Consider the following 16,604-nt stretch of genomic DNA (forward strand, 5'->3'; position numbering starts at 1 on the left):
TGTGAGGCATACTTGTTTGTAGTTTTTTTTTTTTTTTTTAATTTGTCTTATTTTGTTACCGGTGCTGTTGTGGCCCCATAGATTGAATTGGGGAGTATTCCGTTCTCTTTTGTTTTCTGAAAGGAAGAGTAATTACATCATTTCTTCTTTATATTGATAGAATTCAATAATCCCATCTGGGCCTGGAGTTTTCTTTTTTGGGAAGTTTGTAAAGACAAACTTAATGTCTTCTACAGAGGTAGTCAAGTTAATTAACCCTTTTCTCCTCAGTGAATGTTACTTTATTATCCCTTGAAAATCTGCTGGATCTTTAGTGATGTTCCCTTGGTCATTCCTGATGTTGATAATCTTTTTTTTTTTTTTTTTTTTTTTTTTAAGATTTTTGAGAGACAGCTAGAGCACAAGTTGGAGGAGGGGCAAAGGGACAGAGGGAAGCAAACTCCCCACTGAGCATGAAGCCCAGTGTAGGGATTCCATCCGAGGACTCTGAGATCCTGCCTGAGCCACCCAGGTGCCTGATGTTGAGCATTTTTGTCTTTTTTTTTTCTTAGTCAGTCTGGCTAGAAGTTTATCAGTTCATTGACTTTTTTTTTTTTAAGGCTTTTGCCGTTATAATTTTTCTTTTTTCTGTTTTCAATTTCTTTGGTTTCTGCTTTTTATTACTTTCTTTATTAAACTTTGAGTTTAATTTGTTCTTTTAGCATTTTAAAGTAGAAGCTTACATGGTTGATTTGAGACTTTCTAATAGTAGCATTTTAATGCTATAAATTTTTGTCTAAGCAGTGCTTTTTGGAAGCATCTTAAAATTTTGATATATTTTCATTTTCATTCCATTCAAAGTTTTGTTGTTGTTGTTGTTTTTTAGATTGTATTTATTTACTTGACAGACAGAGAAACAGCAAGAGAGGGAACACAAGCAGGGGGAGTGGGAGAGGGAGAAGCTGGCATCACGCCAAGCAGGGAGCCAGATGCGGGGCTCCATCTGAGGACCCCGGGATCATGACCCAGGCTGAAGGCAGACACCTAACAACTGAGCCACCCAGGTGTCCCACTCAAAAGTTTTCTTTTTCTTCAAGATTTTATTGGTTTATTTGACAGAGAATACAAGCAGGGGAAACTGTAGGCAGAGGGAGAAGCAGACTCCCTGCTAAGCAAGGAGCCCAATGTGGAATTGATCTGAGGACCCTGGGATCATGACCTTACCCAAAGGCAGACATTTAACTGACTGAGCCACCCATGTGTCCCTCAAAGTATTTTCTGACTTCTCTTTTACCCATGACTTATTTGGATGTTTTGTATTATTTAATCTCTAATTATTTTAGGATTTTTCCAAATAACTTTTATGTAATCAGTTTCTAATTTAATTCCATTTATGATTGTAAAGCACATTTTATGTCATTTCTGTTTTCTTAGGTTTTTTTAAGATTTTGTTTATTTATTTGATGGAGATCACAAGTAGGCAGAGAGAGGCAGGCAGAGAGAGGGAGAAGCAGGCTCCCTGCTGAGCAGAGAGCCCGATATAGGGCTCTATCCCAGGACCCTGAGATCATGACCTGAGCTGAAGGCAGAGGCTTAATCCACTGAGCTACCCAGGCGCCCCCTTCTCTTAGGTTTTGTAGTGCCTATCTTGGCGTGAATGGTATATGTGCCCTTGATATGAATATATATATTTTCCTTGTTGGGTGGAATGTCCTAGCAATGTCATTAATGTCAAGTTGATTAATAATGTTTTTGCTGTCTTCTTTTTTTTTTTTTTAAAGATTTTATTTATTTATTTGACAGAGAGAAATCACAAGTAGATGGAGAGTCAGGCAGAGAGAGAGAGAGGGAAGCAGGCTCCCCGCTGAGCAGAGAGCCCGATGTGGGGCTCGATCCCAGGGTCCTGGGATCATGACCCGAGCCAAAGGCAGAGGCTTAACCCACTGAGCCACCCAGGCGCCCCTGTTTTTGCTGTCTTCTGTATTATTGATTTTTTTGTCTTCTTATTCTATTAGTTACTGATTGAAGAATGTTGAGATAGCCAAGTATAATTGTGGGATGGTCTTATTTCGCCTTTAGTTCAGATTTTCTTCATATACTTTGAAGTCCTATTGTGTTTTTTTTTTTCAAGATTTTATTTATTTATTTGACAGACAGAGATCACAAGTAGGCAGGGAGGCAGGCAGAGAGAGAGAAAGGGAAGCAGGCTCCCCGCAGAGCAGAAAGCCCGATGCGGGGCTCCATCTCAGGGTCCTGAGAACATGACCCGAGCCGAAGGCAGAGGCTCAGCCCACTGAGCCACCCAAGCACCCCTAATGTGTTCAAATCTTAATTGCTTCTCAGTGTTTGGGTTTTCTTCGCCAAAAAATTATTGTGAAAATATTCAAAGATGAAAAAAGTAGTAAAATAAACACTTGTGTACCCTTGTAGATTTAGTAGTTAACATTTTGCTATATTTACATTTTTCTCTCTCTTTTAAAGATTTTATTTATTTATTTATTTATTTATTTATTTATTTTAGAAAGAGTGTGTGTGTGCATGAGCAGGAGAGGGGCAGTGGTAGAGGTAGATTCTCAGTCAGACTCTGTGCCGAGTGCAGAGCACCCCCACTCAGGGCTCAGTTTCACAACCTTGAGGTTTTTCCTTTATCTTTTGTATTTCCTATAAGTAAGAAGTTCAGATTTAAAGCTTAATTAGATTTAATTAAACATTTTGGGTAAGAATATTACATCTTTGTTTTTTATACTTCATACTACAGTGCATCAAGAGGTTAAGTCTAGCTATTTGGTTCAAGTAATGAGTGTCAGATATCTACAGTGTAATTTTTCCTCTGTGATCCTCTGACGGCTTGTTTGTTCTGTTACCCAGGATGTTTTAATATATCTATTGATGATCCTTACCCTAATCAATTTTGGGGTTGTAAAGAATGATTCCTTTAAACATGTCATTCTTCCTTTATTACTGGCATTCTTCAGTAAGAAAGAGCCTTTCTGGGTGCCTGGGTGGCTCAGTGGGTTAAGCCGCTGCCTTCAGCTAAGGTCATGATCTCAGGGTCCTGGGATCGAGTCCCGCATTGGACTCTCTGCCCGGCAGGGAGCCTGCTTCCTCCTCTCTCTCTCTGCCTGCCTCTCTGCCTATTTGTGATCTCTCTCTGTCAAATAAATAAATAAAATCTTGGGAAAAAAAAAAAAAGAAAGAGCCTTTCTTCTCTTCTCTCATCTTTCCCTTTTAGTAGTAGTAAAGATTCATGAATTTTACTTATTCAATATATTAAAGTCAATTCTAGTCATTATTTTTTATGCTCCAAAATTGATGCAGGTGTTGTCTCCTTCAGACTGTCTTCTTTGTGCCTTTGAGGTGATCTCATTTGTCATTCGAGCACTTTCTTGTTTTCTCAGCCAACTACATGTCCCAAGCTTGCTTTTAATTTTTCCAGGCCTAATCATAGCACTAGCCATTTCTCCAAATGCCCTAGGACCTTTTAGATGGGTGTGGTATTTAGAACTAAAATCTGGGAGTGAGGTATGTTTATTACTACTATTATTTCTAAGCCCTTTTAGTCAACAGAGCTATAAAGCACTTTTTCAATTAGCAATAATCGCGCCTCGGATAAACCTCATTGGCTACGATACTGCCACTGCGCAAAGCTCTTTTTAAATTATGAGTTTATATTGATATGTACAATTCAAAATTAGCCTAATTTTTTATATGTTTTTATTTTTATTAAAAATTTCAGTTCCTGGGGCGCCTGGGTGGCTCAGTTGGTTAAGCATCTGCTTTTCAGCTCAGGTCATGATCTCAGGGTCCTGAGATGGAGCCCACATCAGGCTCCCTGCTTAGAGGGGACCCTACTTCTCTTTTCCTTCTGTCCCCCCACCCCCAACCCCTCTGCCACTTGTGCTCTCTCTCTCAAATAAATAAAATATTCTTAAATTTCAGTTCCTGAGGTGCCTGGGTGGCTCAGCCGGTCAAGCATCTGCTTTCGGCTCAGGTTATGATCCCAGTGTCCTGGGATCGAGCCCCACATCGGGCTCTCTGTTCTGCAGGGAGCCTGCTTCTCCCTCTCCCTCTGCCTCCCATTCTGCCTCCTTGTGCTCTCTCTTTCTGTCAAATAAATTTTTAAAAAATTCAGTTCCTATTGATATTAATATAGTTCTTTATTTACTTTATCCTACAGTAAATATCCAGTGTTGTAGAATTATAGTAATTAGTATTATACATGAATTCTTAGCACTTAAACCTGCTGAGTGAGGTTAAAGATGTCTTTTGTAGTTGATTTTTTGTTGCTTAAAATTTATCCCACTAAAGATGAATAATCAGAGTATCATGTTCAAAACTGACTTGAAATAATTATTTTCTTTATATGGTTATGTTAACATTTGATATATACTTACATTCATTTATTTCTGTGTTTAGTGTTAGAGTTTGTTTTTTTTTTTGTTTGATTTTGTTTTGAATATGTAAAACATTTACAACTTTCCAAAAGTCAAATCTATATAAAAAGCTATACTCAGAAGTCTTGCTCCCATCTATCTCTTCTATCCCACAGCCCTTGTAGATAACTTGTTTTCATTAATTTCTGGTTTATCCTTGTAGTATGTGTGCATTTGTTTTTGTTTTTTACAAAGCCAAATATATAGAGAGAGGTAGTTGTTTCTCCTATTTCCTTAAACAAAATGTATCACTATATATGTACTGTTCTGTCTCATTTATTTGACTTGATTATTCTGGAAATGTCTCCCAATTTGAGTTTCCACAGTTCTCCTTTATTCTTTACAGTTGCATTATATTTCATCATATTGTTGTACTGTATATATCCATTGGATTGCTTTTAATACAAATAAGTCTGCAGGAAATAACTTTTCATATTTACATGGAGTATATCTTTTTTTTTAAAATTAATTTATTTATTTGAGAGAGAGAGAGACCGCGAGTTGGGGGTTGGGGCAAAGGGAGATGGAGAAGCAGACTTCTGGTTGAGCAGAGAGCCCAACTTGGAGCTCTATTTGAGGGCCCTGGGATCATGACCTGAGCCAAAGGCTGATGCTTAAACAACTGAGCTACCCAGGCACCCCTATATGGCGTATATCTTGAAAGGAGAATCCTAAAGCTGGGATTGCTGACTCAGTGAATGGATGAATAAGTGATTATATTAGATGTTGCCAAATTCCCCCTTCACTGGGAATCCTTTGGATAATAATCCTATGGTATCTTAGACTCCTACTTCAAATGTAAGAGAATATCTTATTTCTCCACAACTTACCAGCGTCAGATTCGTGAGTTGTTGCCCAAGAGCAAAAAAGGGAATTCCAGCATAGTTTTCACTTGCTTTTCTCTTATGGGGGAGATTGGAAATTGTTTCATATGTCACTTAACCTTTTCCATTTTGAACTGGATGTTCACATTTTTCTGTTACAGAGTTTCTGCTTTTTGTCTTCTCCATTTTTAGTTTTGTATACCAGGGAGATTAGCCCCTTATGATGTAAGTTACTCTCCAAGCTTGTCATTTGTATTTTGACTCCTCCTGCCCCGACATGAAAATTAAGTCTTTTCTTATTGCTTCTGGAAAAGCATTTACTATTCCTTTATTACAGAGAAATTTATATTTTCTTGTAGTGCATACATTGTTTCAGTTTTTACATTTAGACCTTTGATTCATTCATGTAGAATTTATTATGGTGTACAGTTTAAAGTATTGACCCAAATTTATCTTTTTTCCAGAGACTATCCAGTTCCAACATTGTTACTTAAGATGCCCATTTTTTTCAACAGTCTAAGATAAAAATCTCTCATATACTAAATATCCATGTATATGTGGATTTTTTCTGAACTTCATTATATTCTAAATGTTCATATGCCTTATGCACTTTTGACTGTAGTGGTTTTATGTTTTTGTTTTTGTTTTTTTTTTAGTGGTTTTATGTTTTAATATTTGTAGTATTTAATATGTATTTAATATTTGTAGGGCCAGCTCCCTTGTTGTGCTTCTTTTTCAGGATTCTCCTAGCTGTTCTTGCCCATTTGTTTTTACATATTAGGATCAACTCATCCATCTTCAGAAAGTTTTTTATTTTTTTTAATTAAAAAACTTTTTAAAATATTTTATTTATTTATTTGACAGAGACAGACAGTGAGAGCAGGAACACAAGCAGGGGGAGTGGGAGAGGGAAAGCAGGCTTACCACCCAGCAGAGAGTCCAACATGGGGCTCAATCCCAGGACCCTGGGATCATGACCCGAGCCAAAGGCGGGTGCTTAATGACTGAGCCACCCAGGCACCCCTAGTTTTTAAAATTTTTTTAAATTTATTTATTTGAGACAGAGTGGGAGGGAACACAGCAGGAGGAGTGGGACAGGGAGAAGCAGGCTTTCCATTGAGCAGGGAGCCCATGTGGGGCTGAATCCCAGGAACCTGGATCATGACCCAAGCTGAAGACAGATGCTTAATTGACTGAGCCACCCAGGTGCACACCCAGAAAGTTTTTTTTTTTTTTTTAAGATTTTATTTATTTATTTGACAGGGAGAGATCATAAGTAGGCAGAGAAGTGGGCAGAGGGAGCCGGGGGTGGGGGGCGTGCAGGCTCCTTGCTGAGCAGAGAGCATGATCTGGGGCTCGATCCCAGGGCCCTGAGATCATGACCTGAGCTGAACGCAGAGGCTTAACCCACGGAGCCACCCAGGAGCCCCAAGTTGGTTTTTTTTGTTTATTTGTTTGTTTGTTTTTTTAATTATTTTCATTGGAAACATGCTAAATGTAGATATTCACTTGGAAAGAATTGGCAACTTAGACATGTTAATGTCTAACTACAATAGAGGTCTTCATCTTGTTAAAGTCTAGTCTACTTTTGGGACTTCTAGGAGTTTAAAAAATATATCCTGATAATATTTGTTGCATTCCAGGTATTATATCTTTTTTGGTCACTGTCATACATGGGACCTTTTTTTCCATTGAATCTTCTAGCTGGGCATTTTATATATATAAGGCTTCCGTTTTATATCCCATTACCATATTGATTTTAATCATTCAATTTTAGCACTTTCTTGTATTTCCTAGTCATACTATCATATCATCTGCAATTAGAGATGGTTTTACTTCTTCCCTTCTGGTTCTCACACTTCTGATTGTTCTGTCTGTGCTGGCTAACATTTTCAAAACAAGGTTAAATAGTTGTGGGGATGGTGGACATCCTTACCTTTTGTGTGCTTCCCATCCCTTGAACAATCTGTAAATTAACAGAAGTAAAGGTCCCTGCAATGCAAGGAATGTGATTCTATCTAAAACCATTGCCCAAATCAGTAGAATGAAACGTCTGAAAATTTCATATACTGCTTAGAAGGTACAGTGGGCTCCTGTTAAGTGACCATATTCTTAGTTCCAATTTTGTGTAATTTCAGTCTTCAAAATGAAGTTGGGGTTTTTTGTATGCATTTGTTGGATTTAACTGTATGCTTTTGTAACTTTTTAAATATGGACTGCTTCACAAATTTGCATGCCATCCTTGCACAGGGGCCATGCTAATCCCTGTATCATTCCAGTTTTAGTATATGTGCTGCCAAAACAAGCATGCTTGTGTAACATTTTTAATGAGATTCGTCCATCCTTGCACATACAGTGTTGTAGGTTGGCTTTCCTCTTGCCTGTTTGTATGCTCAGGCCATTGGTAATTAGATTTATATTCTGAAAAACAGGCCAGGAAATCATTATGTTTATTTTTTCCCCCTCAATAAAGCTAACTCAGACAACATTAGAAATTATATATATGTCTTTAAAATTCTATTTTAACTGCTTAATTTTTACAAACTGTAGGATGGAAGCATAGTCAATGTTCTTGTTTCTATTTTTTTATAAAATAGTAGCATAAAAAACAGTATATTTAACCTAAATAAGTATACATACATATCTTTAGTGCCTAGTCTGTTACAGGTGCTGAGTACTTCTAGGCTGAAGCTGACAGACCAGAAATCTGCATTACCTCCTCCCTTGTTAATAGGATTCCTCTTTGTGTACCTGGGTGGCTCAGTCAGTTAAACATCTGCCTTCGATTCAGGTCATGATACCAGGGTCCTGGGATTGAGCCCTGTATTGGGCTCCCTGCTTAGCGGGCAGCCTGCTTCTCCCTCTTCCTCTGCAGCTCCACTTGATTGTGCGGTCTCTCTCTGTGTCAAATAAATAAAATCTTAAGTCCAATTCTTTGGATTTAAAAAAAAAGGATTCCTCTTTAGTGAGCATGTTATCTCTGAAGAAATGAATTAGGTGGTAGATTAGATAGGTTGGGGATCTGGTGCTGCTCAATTGGCTTTTCCTTTGTCCCATCAGAGACATTTCGTTAGTCCTAACAAAACCTGTGAAAGATGAATGAGTGCTACTAGAAAAACAACACATGCTTTATTTTGAATGAAGCTTGTTATTGATTTGATATGTAAAAGAAAACCCATTTCTCAGCCCCAATAAGACATGGAGTGCTATAATGCAAAAAGAGCTCTGGACTTTTAATCTAGTCATCTGGGTTATAGTCCTGGCTCTTTCTGATCTTGAGCAAGTCATTTATCCATGTTAGGCCTTCCTTACCTTCCTGTTAAATAGTAAGGTTAGCTGGTACCATCTAAGATCTCTTCCACATCTAAATTCTCAGATTTTAGAGAAGTTATGGGTATGGTTTTGACTTTTAGCATGTTGATGCTCTTAGTTTAAGCATTTTAATCCCTATATCCCTGGGTTTTTTTTTTTTAAGATTTTATTTATTTATTTGACAGAGAGAGATCACAAGCAGGCAGAGAGGCAGGCAGAGAGAGAGGAGGAAGCAGGCTCCCTGCCGAGCAGAGAGCCCTGTGGGGCTCGATCCCAGGACACTGAGATCATGACCTGAGCCGAAGGCAGCGGCCCAACCCACTGAGCCACCCAGGCGCCCCTATATCCCTATTTTTATTTTGGCAGTATGTTACTTTAGGTAAAGGGAATATATGTAGTATGTGTGTGTTTGTATAGTGCATTCTAGATTTACATGAGAATAAAATACAAATATAGTTTTAGGCCAGCACCATCTGTTGTGGAAGAGTTCTATGGGATCTATTCATAACTCTTGGGAGTGACAAAAATTTCCCTTTCATTTTTGTGATCTTCATACTCTAATCAATCTAAATATAGGAACATTATCCCAATCCTGTTCCTTGCTGCTTTCAAATTTTCAGAATTCTGTGCAACAACATTTTGTCCTTTGATGGTGAGCTCTTTGAATATTCAGTCTATTCCCTTAGGCTGTTGTCTTAGTGAAATGGAATGCTCTCGTTTTCAATCTGTTACAGCTATTATTATGTGAGTCATATCTTGATATATACCTTACTTATACATTATGGGTTCTCCTTTATTCATGTGAAGAGTCTGAATCTTAAATTAGGGAACCAAAAGGCAGGAAACCAAAAGAGAAGAACCAAAAGCAGGAAAATAACTATAAACATACTTCATTTTAGAGATCAGTGGGGTTTTTTTGTTTGTTTTTAAGATTTTATTTTATTTATTTGACAGAGAGAGAGAGAGGGAGAGAACACAAGGCAGGGGGAGAGGCAGAGGGAGAAGCAGATTACTGGCTGAGCAGAGAGCCCAACACAGGCCTCAACACATGAACCCTGTGATCATGACCTGAGCTGAAGGCAGACACAATCATCTGAGCCACACAGGCGCCCCATGTTTTTTTTTTTTTTTTTTTTTTTTAAAGATTTTATTTATATATTTGACAGAGAGAGATCACAAGCAGGCAGAGAGGCAGGCAGAGAGAGAGAAGGAAGCAGGCTCCCCGATGAGCAGAGAGCCCGATGCGGGACTCGATCCCAGGACCCTGAGATCACGACCTGAGCCGAAGGCAGCGGCTTAACCCACTGAGCCACCCAGGCGCCCCTATCAAAATGTCAAAGTGAATTCTTAGCAAATTCATTCACTTGTGGAGTAAAAGATAATGTCTAAGATTATGTTGCATATTTGAATCTGAAAAGCAAACTTTTCTTGGGTTTTCTGCATGTTAAAACTATTTATTTGTCAGAAAGGGATTAAGTGCTGACCATTTTTAAGGACAGTTAAAATGAGTAGATGAATGTGAGTAAGAGTTTTCTGAGATGTGAGATTTTTGTAAAAGTTTTAGAAAAATAACTGGATCGATGGGGGAAAGAAGGGTATTTTCCGAAATAATAAAATTACGTTTCATTATTAATCTTTTGCTATATGTTAAACCATGGAATAAAAAAACTTAGTGTGGTTGGTTGCCTGCAATTTAAAGATTTAAAAACTGAAATTTAGGGAATAAAAACTGTTTCCTATCTTTAAATCCATTGTTAGAGCATAATGCTATGCTTAGCATAGCTTAATGCTATGTTAGAGCATAATGCTATGAACGGTACTGAGCATCTTTCTTGGTTTCAGCAGTCAGATGATATATGAAACAGATAAACCTGAAAGTTTCAGAGCACAAGATGTAATCTAATGAGTACACATAGTTTATGTCTTTTTTTTTTTTTTTTAAGATTTTATTTATTTATTTGACAGAGAGAGAGATCACAAGCAGGCGGAGAGTCAGGCAGAGAGAGAGAGAGAGAAGCAGGCTCCCGTCAAGCAAAGAGCCCGATGCGGGGCTCGATCCCAGGACACTGAGATCATGACCTGAGCCGAAGGCAGCGGCTTAATCCACTGAGCCACCCAGGCGCCCCTGTCTTTTTCTTTATAACTGAGAATGGTTGACTTGGTGGGGGGAAAAAAAAAACGTAGCTTCTTAGCTGCTAGACTGATTTCTATGTCCAGGTATTTTCAGAAATTTAGGTTTATATCAGCTAAAATCAAAGCACAACATTTGGTGACCAATTCCTAGAAAATATACTCCTATGCATAGGATGTGCATGACAATCATAGAACAGTTCTTTTTAAAATAAGGAAGGTACTTGTATTTTAAATTCTCAGAATGAGAATTCTCAGAATGAGCCACGTGGGCACCCCCTAAAATGAGGCTTTTAATTTCATATTTTTAATGAAAATTCTGCACTGCTCAGCGGTTTCACTAAAATATGTTGTAAACACTTCAGTATTTTAGTATGGATGTTCAGTAGACTTTATCTGTTATGTGTGTTTGTGATAAAGAGAAAAGTAGAGACTGAGACACAAAAGGAAGCTTGCTTGATGTCACAAACATTTATTTTGCCTTATTTACTACCACATAAAGTAGTGACTTTGGAACTTTTCAGCATATAGATTTGAGATGGATTTGGAGTGATTATTCTTAAGCATAATGTATCATCTGTCCTTTTTATGGGACTTTGCTCTTATGCCTTTTGTAGGTGGGAGAGGTAAAATAAAGCTACCTCATATTCATAAGGAAGGGGCTTTTACTTTTTCCAAAGTATTTTTCTACCTTTATTTTTTTAAAGATTTTATCCATTTATATGAGTGAGAGAGAGTAGGAGCAGGGGGAGGGTCCGAGGGAAAGGGAGCAGCAGACTCCTCACTGAGTGCAGAGCCCCACCATTGTAGACAACAACAACGACTACAACTACAACAACAACTCCTCAGGGCTTGATCCCAGGACCCTGAGATCTTGACCTTAGTCAAAGTCAGACACTTAATCTACTAAGCTACCCAGATGCCCCTATTTTCTACCTTTGTTATGAGATTGCTTTTCTGTCAGGTCCCTCTGAGGGCCTCTTTCAGTTTCTTAGGTTTAAGTACTGAGATTGTAGAGGTTTTGTTGTTTTTGCCTTTGCTTTGTGATTCTCTCACAATTAGAGAATTAGAACAGGTTATCTCTCAGGTACATTTAATATATTTGAGGTTAGACAGTTCTCTGGAACTACTCAGGAAAACCTGAAACTTTATTCAAATAGGTATCTTATTTGAATATTGAATAGATAACTTTGTGTAATAGGTACTCATTTGAATGTTAAATAGATACCTATTCAAATAGTTATTTACCTATTGTGCTTTGTCTTCTACTCCCTGTTCAGTAAACTAATATCGAGTGTCATCCCTAGACTATTACTGACTTATCTAAAGGTTAATATAGCAGAAAATAAACATGCGTTTCATTTTGCCTTGTTGGTAGAACCAGTAGGGGGTGGACTGTGATTATCTGACATATTCTGAACACCTTTTAGAGAATAATGTGCTATGTACATTTATTTATTATTTAGAAAATACAAGGGAAAGTCATTAGTATAGATCATGTTTCTCACATTTGAATTAAACTTGATACACCCATCTGTAGTGTTCCCCTTAGTGGATGTCCAGCACATATTTGTTAATTAAGGTTACTTGGGTCCTCTTTCTAGCTCTGCTATTAAATAGACAGTTTTCCTGCTTTGCTATCCGTATCCTTTTAGAATTCAGCTGGTTGCCATTTCACTAGGATAAGTTACAGGGCCAAAAAGTACAGGGATTCAAAACACTGGATGTTTGAAGGGAAAAATAGCTGGCAGTGGCATAGTGTGCCACTCTGAAGGTAGAGGATGAGACCTGTTGTGTGCTGCTTTGAGATAAAATGGCCAGATTAGGTGGAAAGAGCATGGCCGAATCCAGCTGTCACTCCAGATACACTTTGCAGCATTAGTTTGTTCTGTCATTGGCAGCATAGCATTCTGTAAGGGATAGAGATTGCCCAGGAACTGGAGTAATTGTATTTATTTCTATTATGAATAGCCCAAATTTCATTTGGCTCTGGGCCAGTAAGGGAGTGGTTAATTTCATGGCTTCTTTAAAACCATTTTGAGAGTAATTTCTTTTAAATTAGTATTCTTTCTGCAGTTAAATATAGAACATTGAATTTTGACACACACCCTCTCCTTCCCACCACTCTGTCATTTACTTCCCACCCACTCTTACCCAAGACTCCCATCAAGCTTCACTTTTCTTTTTACTGATTTTTGCATCTATCAAACTATTTCTTGTCTCTGGCACCGTATAAGATTAAGAATGGCTCTCTACATTGGTGTGGAATCAGTGATGATAGGCCAGGTAAGTATCTGGGTAAAAAGCTGCATCAGTCTTGTTCTAGCCCTACCACTATGTAGCATTCTTTAAGGAGCTCTGCTGCCTTTTACAGCAAATGAGGAGTGGACTCCTGCCCCCTTTTTTCTTCTCTAGGTACTTCTCTAGAAACTACTGTAGGATGTTGTAGTTCTTCTGTTTCTTACGGTTAGAACTTCTCCCATAGTCCAGTAGGAAGGATCACCTGTTCAGTCCTATTTTCTCCGAAGAGTGAAGCACTAATTTCTGACCTTCTGTCTCACCCTTTTCGAAATTAGCTACTATGTAGGTTTTAGAAAGAGGCGTTTACAGTTCCTTGACTGAAGTCCAGAGTGGGTGCTCCTGTGATCAGGTTTCCTCATGGAGCTGCTGGTTTGACTATTCCTTTGGACACTGCAGAGCATTCTTTCCCCTGCTAAGGATTTTTCAGTTCCTACTTTCTGGTTTTATATGTCCAGAGTCCTGAGATTCAAGCTAATGTTACTTGATTTTTCCTAGTATCTTACCTTTTTTATGGCATCCTTTGTCTTTTTAAAATCCTGCCATTATTGTCTGACGAAATACATAATGCTATTTTTCTAAGTAATTATTAAAATCATCCTTTGGAGAAGGCATTGGGAGTTGAAAAGAGTTGTCCCTAGACCTTTTAGATAGAGCCATCTAATGTCTCCATTTGCTCTTGTAGTTCCAAAATAGGGAAAATTTCAGAATGCAAGAATTAATTATTAGGCAGACTTTAGCTATAATTTTGAGGAAAGAATCAAAGAGGAATGACCAGATCACTTTTAATACATCATTTATAAATTTTGGTTTTGATGTCAATTTTTTATTTTTCTTCTCAGTCGCCTTAGGTCGTAACCAACCTTTGAAAAAGGAGAAACCCAAATGGAAAAGCGATTATCCCATGACAGATGGACAACTGCGCAGCAAGAGAGACGAATTTTGGGACACCGCACCAGCTTTTGAAGGCCGTAAAGAGATTTGGGATGCCTTGAAGGCTGCTGCACATGCATTTGAGAGCAATGATCATGAACTGGCACAAGCAATCATTGATGGTGCAAACATAACATTACCACATGGTAAGTTTGGTGGTTTTCAAGGATAACAGGGAACATACTCAGCTCCTTTCCAATAACAAGAAACCAAATGCAAAGAGTTCATTTTTCTTGCTGTGCATTTTTTTTTTTTTTTTTAAAGAGGAACATTGCTCGTTGTTTCTTTGTATGTCTTTTAGCTGGAGAAAGATTTACTTTGTGTGTTTGTTTTTCATTTTTTCATTTTTTAAGTAAGCGCTACACCCAACATGGGGCTTGAACCCACAACCCCAATATCAAGAGTTGCATACTCCATCAATTGAGCCAGCCAGGTGTCCCACTATTTTTTATGCTTTTTAAGTATTTTTAATCTCAAGAAAGCGAACACTTGATTACCTGTATTTTCCAACTTCCATACTCAGAAACTTGCTAGTTCTTCATCAAGGGCCCTCCATCCTTTGTCCCAATCTTCTAGAGCTTCTACTGCACTCATTTCCTGTGGGCACTAGAGAAGTCTCACATTTAGATTTCAGAAGCCATAGAGACTCAGTGGATTTTCCTTTAGTCATTGTACTTTCTCAACAAGCCTATTTTTAGCATAATGAGCAAACTCAAACTTAGAAGTCACATGTTCTCAAGGACAGTTTTCTATGATTGTGACTAAGCATTATTAAGAACCTCTCTCTATTTTGCTTAGGAATGTGACTCGAAGGAGCATGATTAGTTTTGAGTGTTTCCAGGGACACATGTCTGCTGGACCCATTCACATCCTCTTGCTTGGTCTCCTTGATTAGAAACACTTCAAAATTGTTCGTGGTATACTGAGATTTAAGTGTTAATTTTATATTATATTCTTTGCTCTTTTGATAATTGTACTTATAAATTTTTCTCTTTAGTCTTTCAAATTAATATTTTTCCAAGTTGTCTCTTTAGCTCCTTGTGTAAATCACCTGCATTCCTTTGCATTGTTTTCTGTTTCTTTATACCTTCATTTTTTCTTTTTCAATATCTCTCTTTGCCTGTATTTTCAGAACACTGCTTTTCCCTGTTTAATTATCTGCTTTATGTCCTTTAACTCCTTTTCTCCCTCCCTCCCTCCTTCTCTCTCTTCTCTCTTTCTTTTTGGTTTTATTTATTTAGCTAACTCCACACCTGATGTGAGGCTCGAACTCACAACCCAGAGATCAAGAGTCTCATGTTTGTTCCAACTGAGCCAGCCAGACTCCCCAACTCCTTTTCAAATAAAGATATTTAACTTAGTATCCTTCCCAGTTTTCCAAATATCTGTTAATTTTCTGAATTAACTGTGCTTTCAAGAAACTTTCAAAAATACATATTCCATGGGACGCCTGGGTGGCTCAGTTGGTTAAGCAGCTGCCTTCGGCTCAGGTCATGATCCCAGCGTCCTGGGATCGAGTCCCACATCGGGCTCCTTGCTTGGCAGGGAGCCTGTTTCTCCCTCTGCCTCTGCCTGTGCTTGCTCTCTCTCCCTCTCTCTCTGACAAATAAATAAATAAAAATCTTAAAAAAAAATTCATATTCCATAGCTTTTCTGTTCTTTATTATGAAAGTTTGGGTTAATAATATTTATTGAGTACCCACTGTTTATAGTTGACTTTTTCTGCACAGGTGTGAAAATGATGCCTCCTATATTTGAAAAACTGTGTAGTTAAATGCCATTTTAGTATGACTCTTTAGTGCTGATTTTCAAGGATAGTCTTTGAATTCTTTACCTCGTGTGATTGGGGGTGCACCTCACCTTGTTCCATTACCTCTTTTAGTTTTATATTTTGTCTTCAACTACTACCTTTATATAAATAAAGGAAAGAGACTTCTTTTACAAATTTTTTTTTATCATCCTTCTCTTTTTAATGCTTATATCCCATATTTTTAAAGCAGTATTTATTGTTTGTTTGTACAGGTTTGCAAGCTGAGAGTAGGGGTGGGGAGTGGGAAAGAATTAATTTATTTGTGATTGGCTTAATTTAGAAGCCTGAGATCCGGAACCTTAGAATTTCTTTGACTTCCTTACTTTATATTTATAGTTACCTGTAGGAATGTCTGATTGTGTTCTATAAATTATGGCCTTGGGGCACCTGGGTGGCTCAGTCATTAAGCATCTGCCTTCTTTGGCTCAGGTCATGATCCCAGGGTCCTGGGATCAGGCTTCACATTGGGCTCCTTGCCCAGCAGGAAGCCTGCTTCTCCCTCTCCCACTCCCCCTGCTTGTGTTCCCTCTCTCACTGCTCGCGCTCTCTCTCTCCGTCAAATAAATAAATAAATAAAGGATTTAGAAAAAATTATGGCCTTGTTTACAAGTTAATGGAGGCAAAGTAACCGTTTTATGTAAGGCAGGGGTATATGTATATTTTATTGGGTATGGGCAAATACTTAAGTCCCTTGTTTTTGCTTACCTATGTGAACTGCCAAGAAAAGTAATGTTGTTGGCAGCCCACCAACCAATAGATTAGAGAGAATTATTCTTGGAAATTTGATAGGATGAGTTTCTACTTCCTACATTTAAGGAGTATTTTCTGCTTTAGCATGAAGAAATCAAATTGATGTCTCCTGTTCAAAGCTCTATAATAACTTTC

The 16,604-nt window shown here is 38.0% G+C and overlaps 1 protein-coding gene, 1 non-coding gene and 1 pseudogene across 2 annotated transcripts in view; 1 reads left to right on the plus strand and 2 right to left on the minus strand.

Moving 5' to 3' along the window:
- Nucleotides 1-16,604, plus strand: part of LOC122892865 (ubiquitin domain-containing protein 2) — a 60,812-nt gene that overhangs the window by 31,002 nt on the left and 13,206 nt on the right. The window contains exon 2 of the mRNA XM_044229484.1: nucleotides 13,819-14,055. Coding sequence (XP_044085419.1) covers nucleotides 13,819-14,055 — 237 coding nt within the window. The remainder of the gene's footprint in view (nucleotides 1-13,818; nucleotides 14,056-16,604) is intronic.
- On the minus strand, nucleotides 3,501-3,628 carry LOC122897135 (annotated as a pseudogene).
- LOC122897913 lies at nucleotides 7,442-7,545 on the minus strand. Its single transcript, XR_006382719.1, has one exon. It is a non-coding gene; the product is annotated as a U6 spliceosomal RNA (small nuclear RNA).

The sequence above is a fragment of the Neovison vison genome, chromosome 1, assembly GCF_020171115.1.
Source record: "Neovison vison isolate M4711 chromosome 1, ASM_NN_V1, whole genome shotgun sequence".
Taxonomy (NCBI): Eukaryota; Metazoa; Chordata; class Mammalia; order Carnivora; family Mustelidae; genus Neogale; species Neogale vison.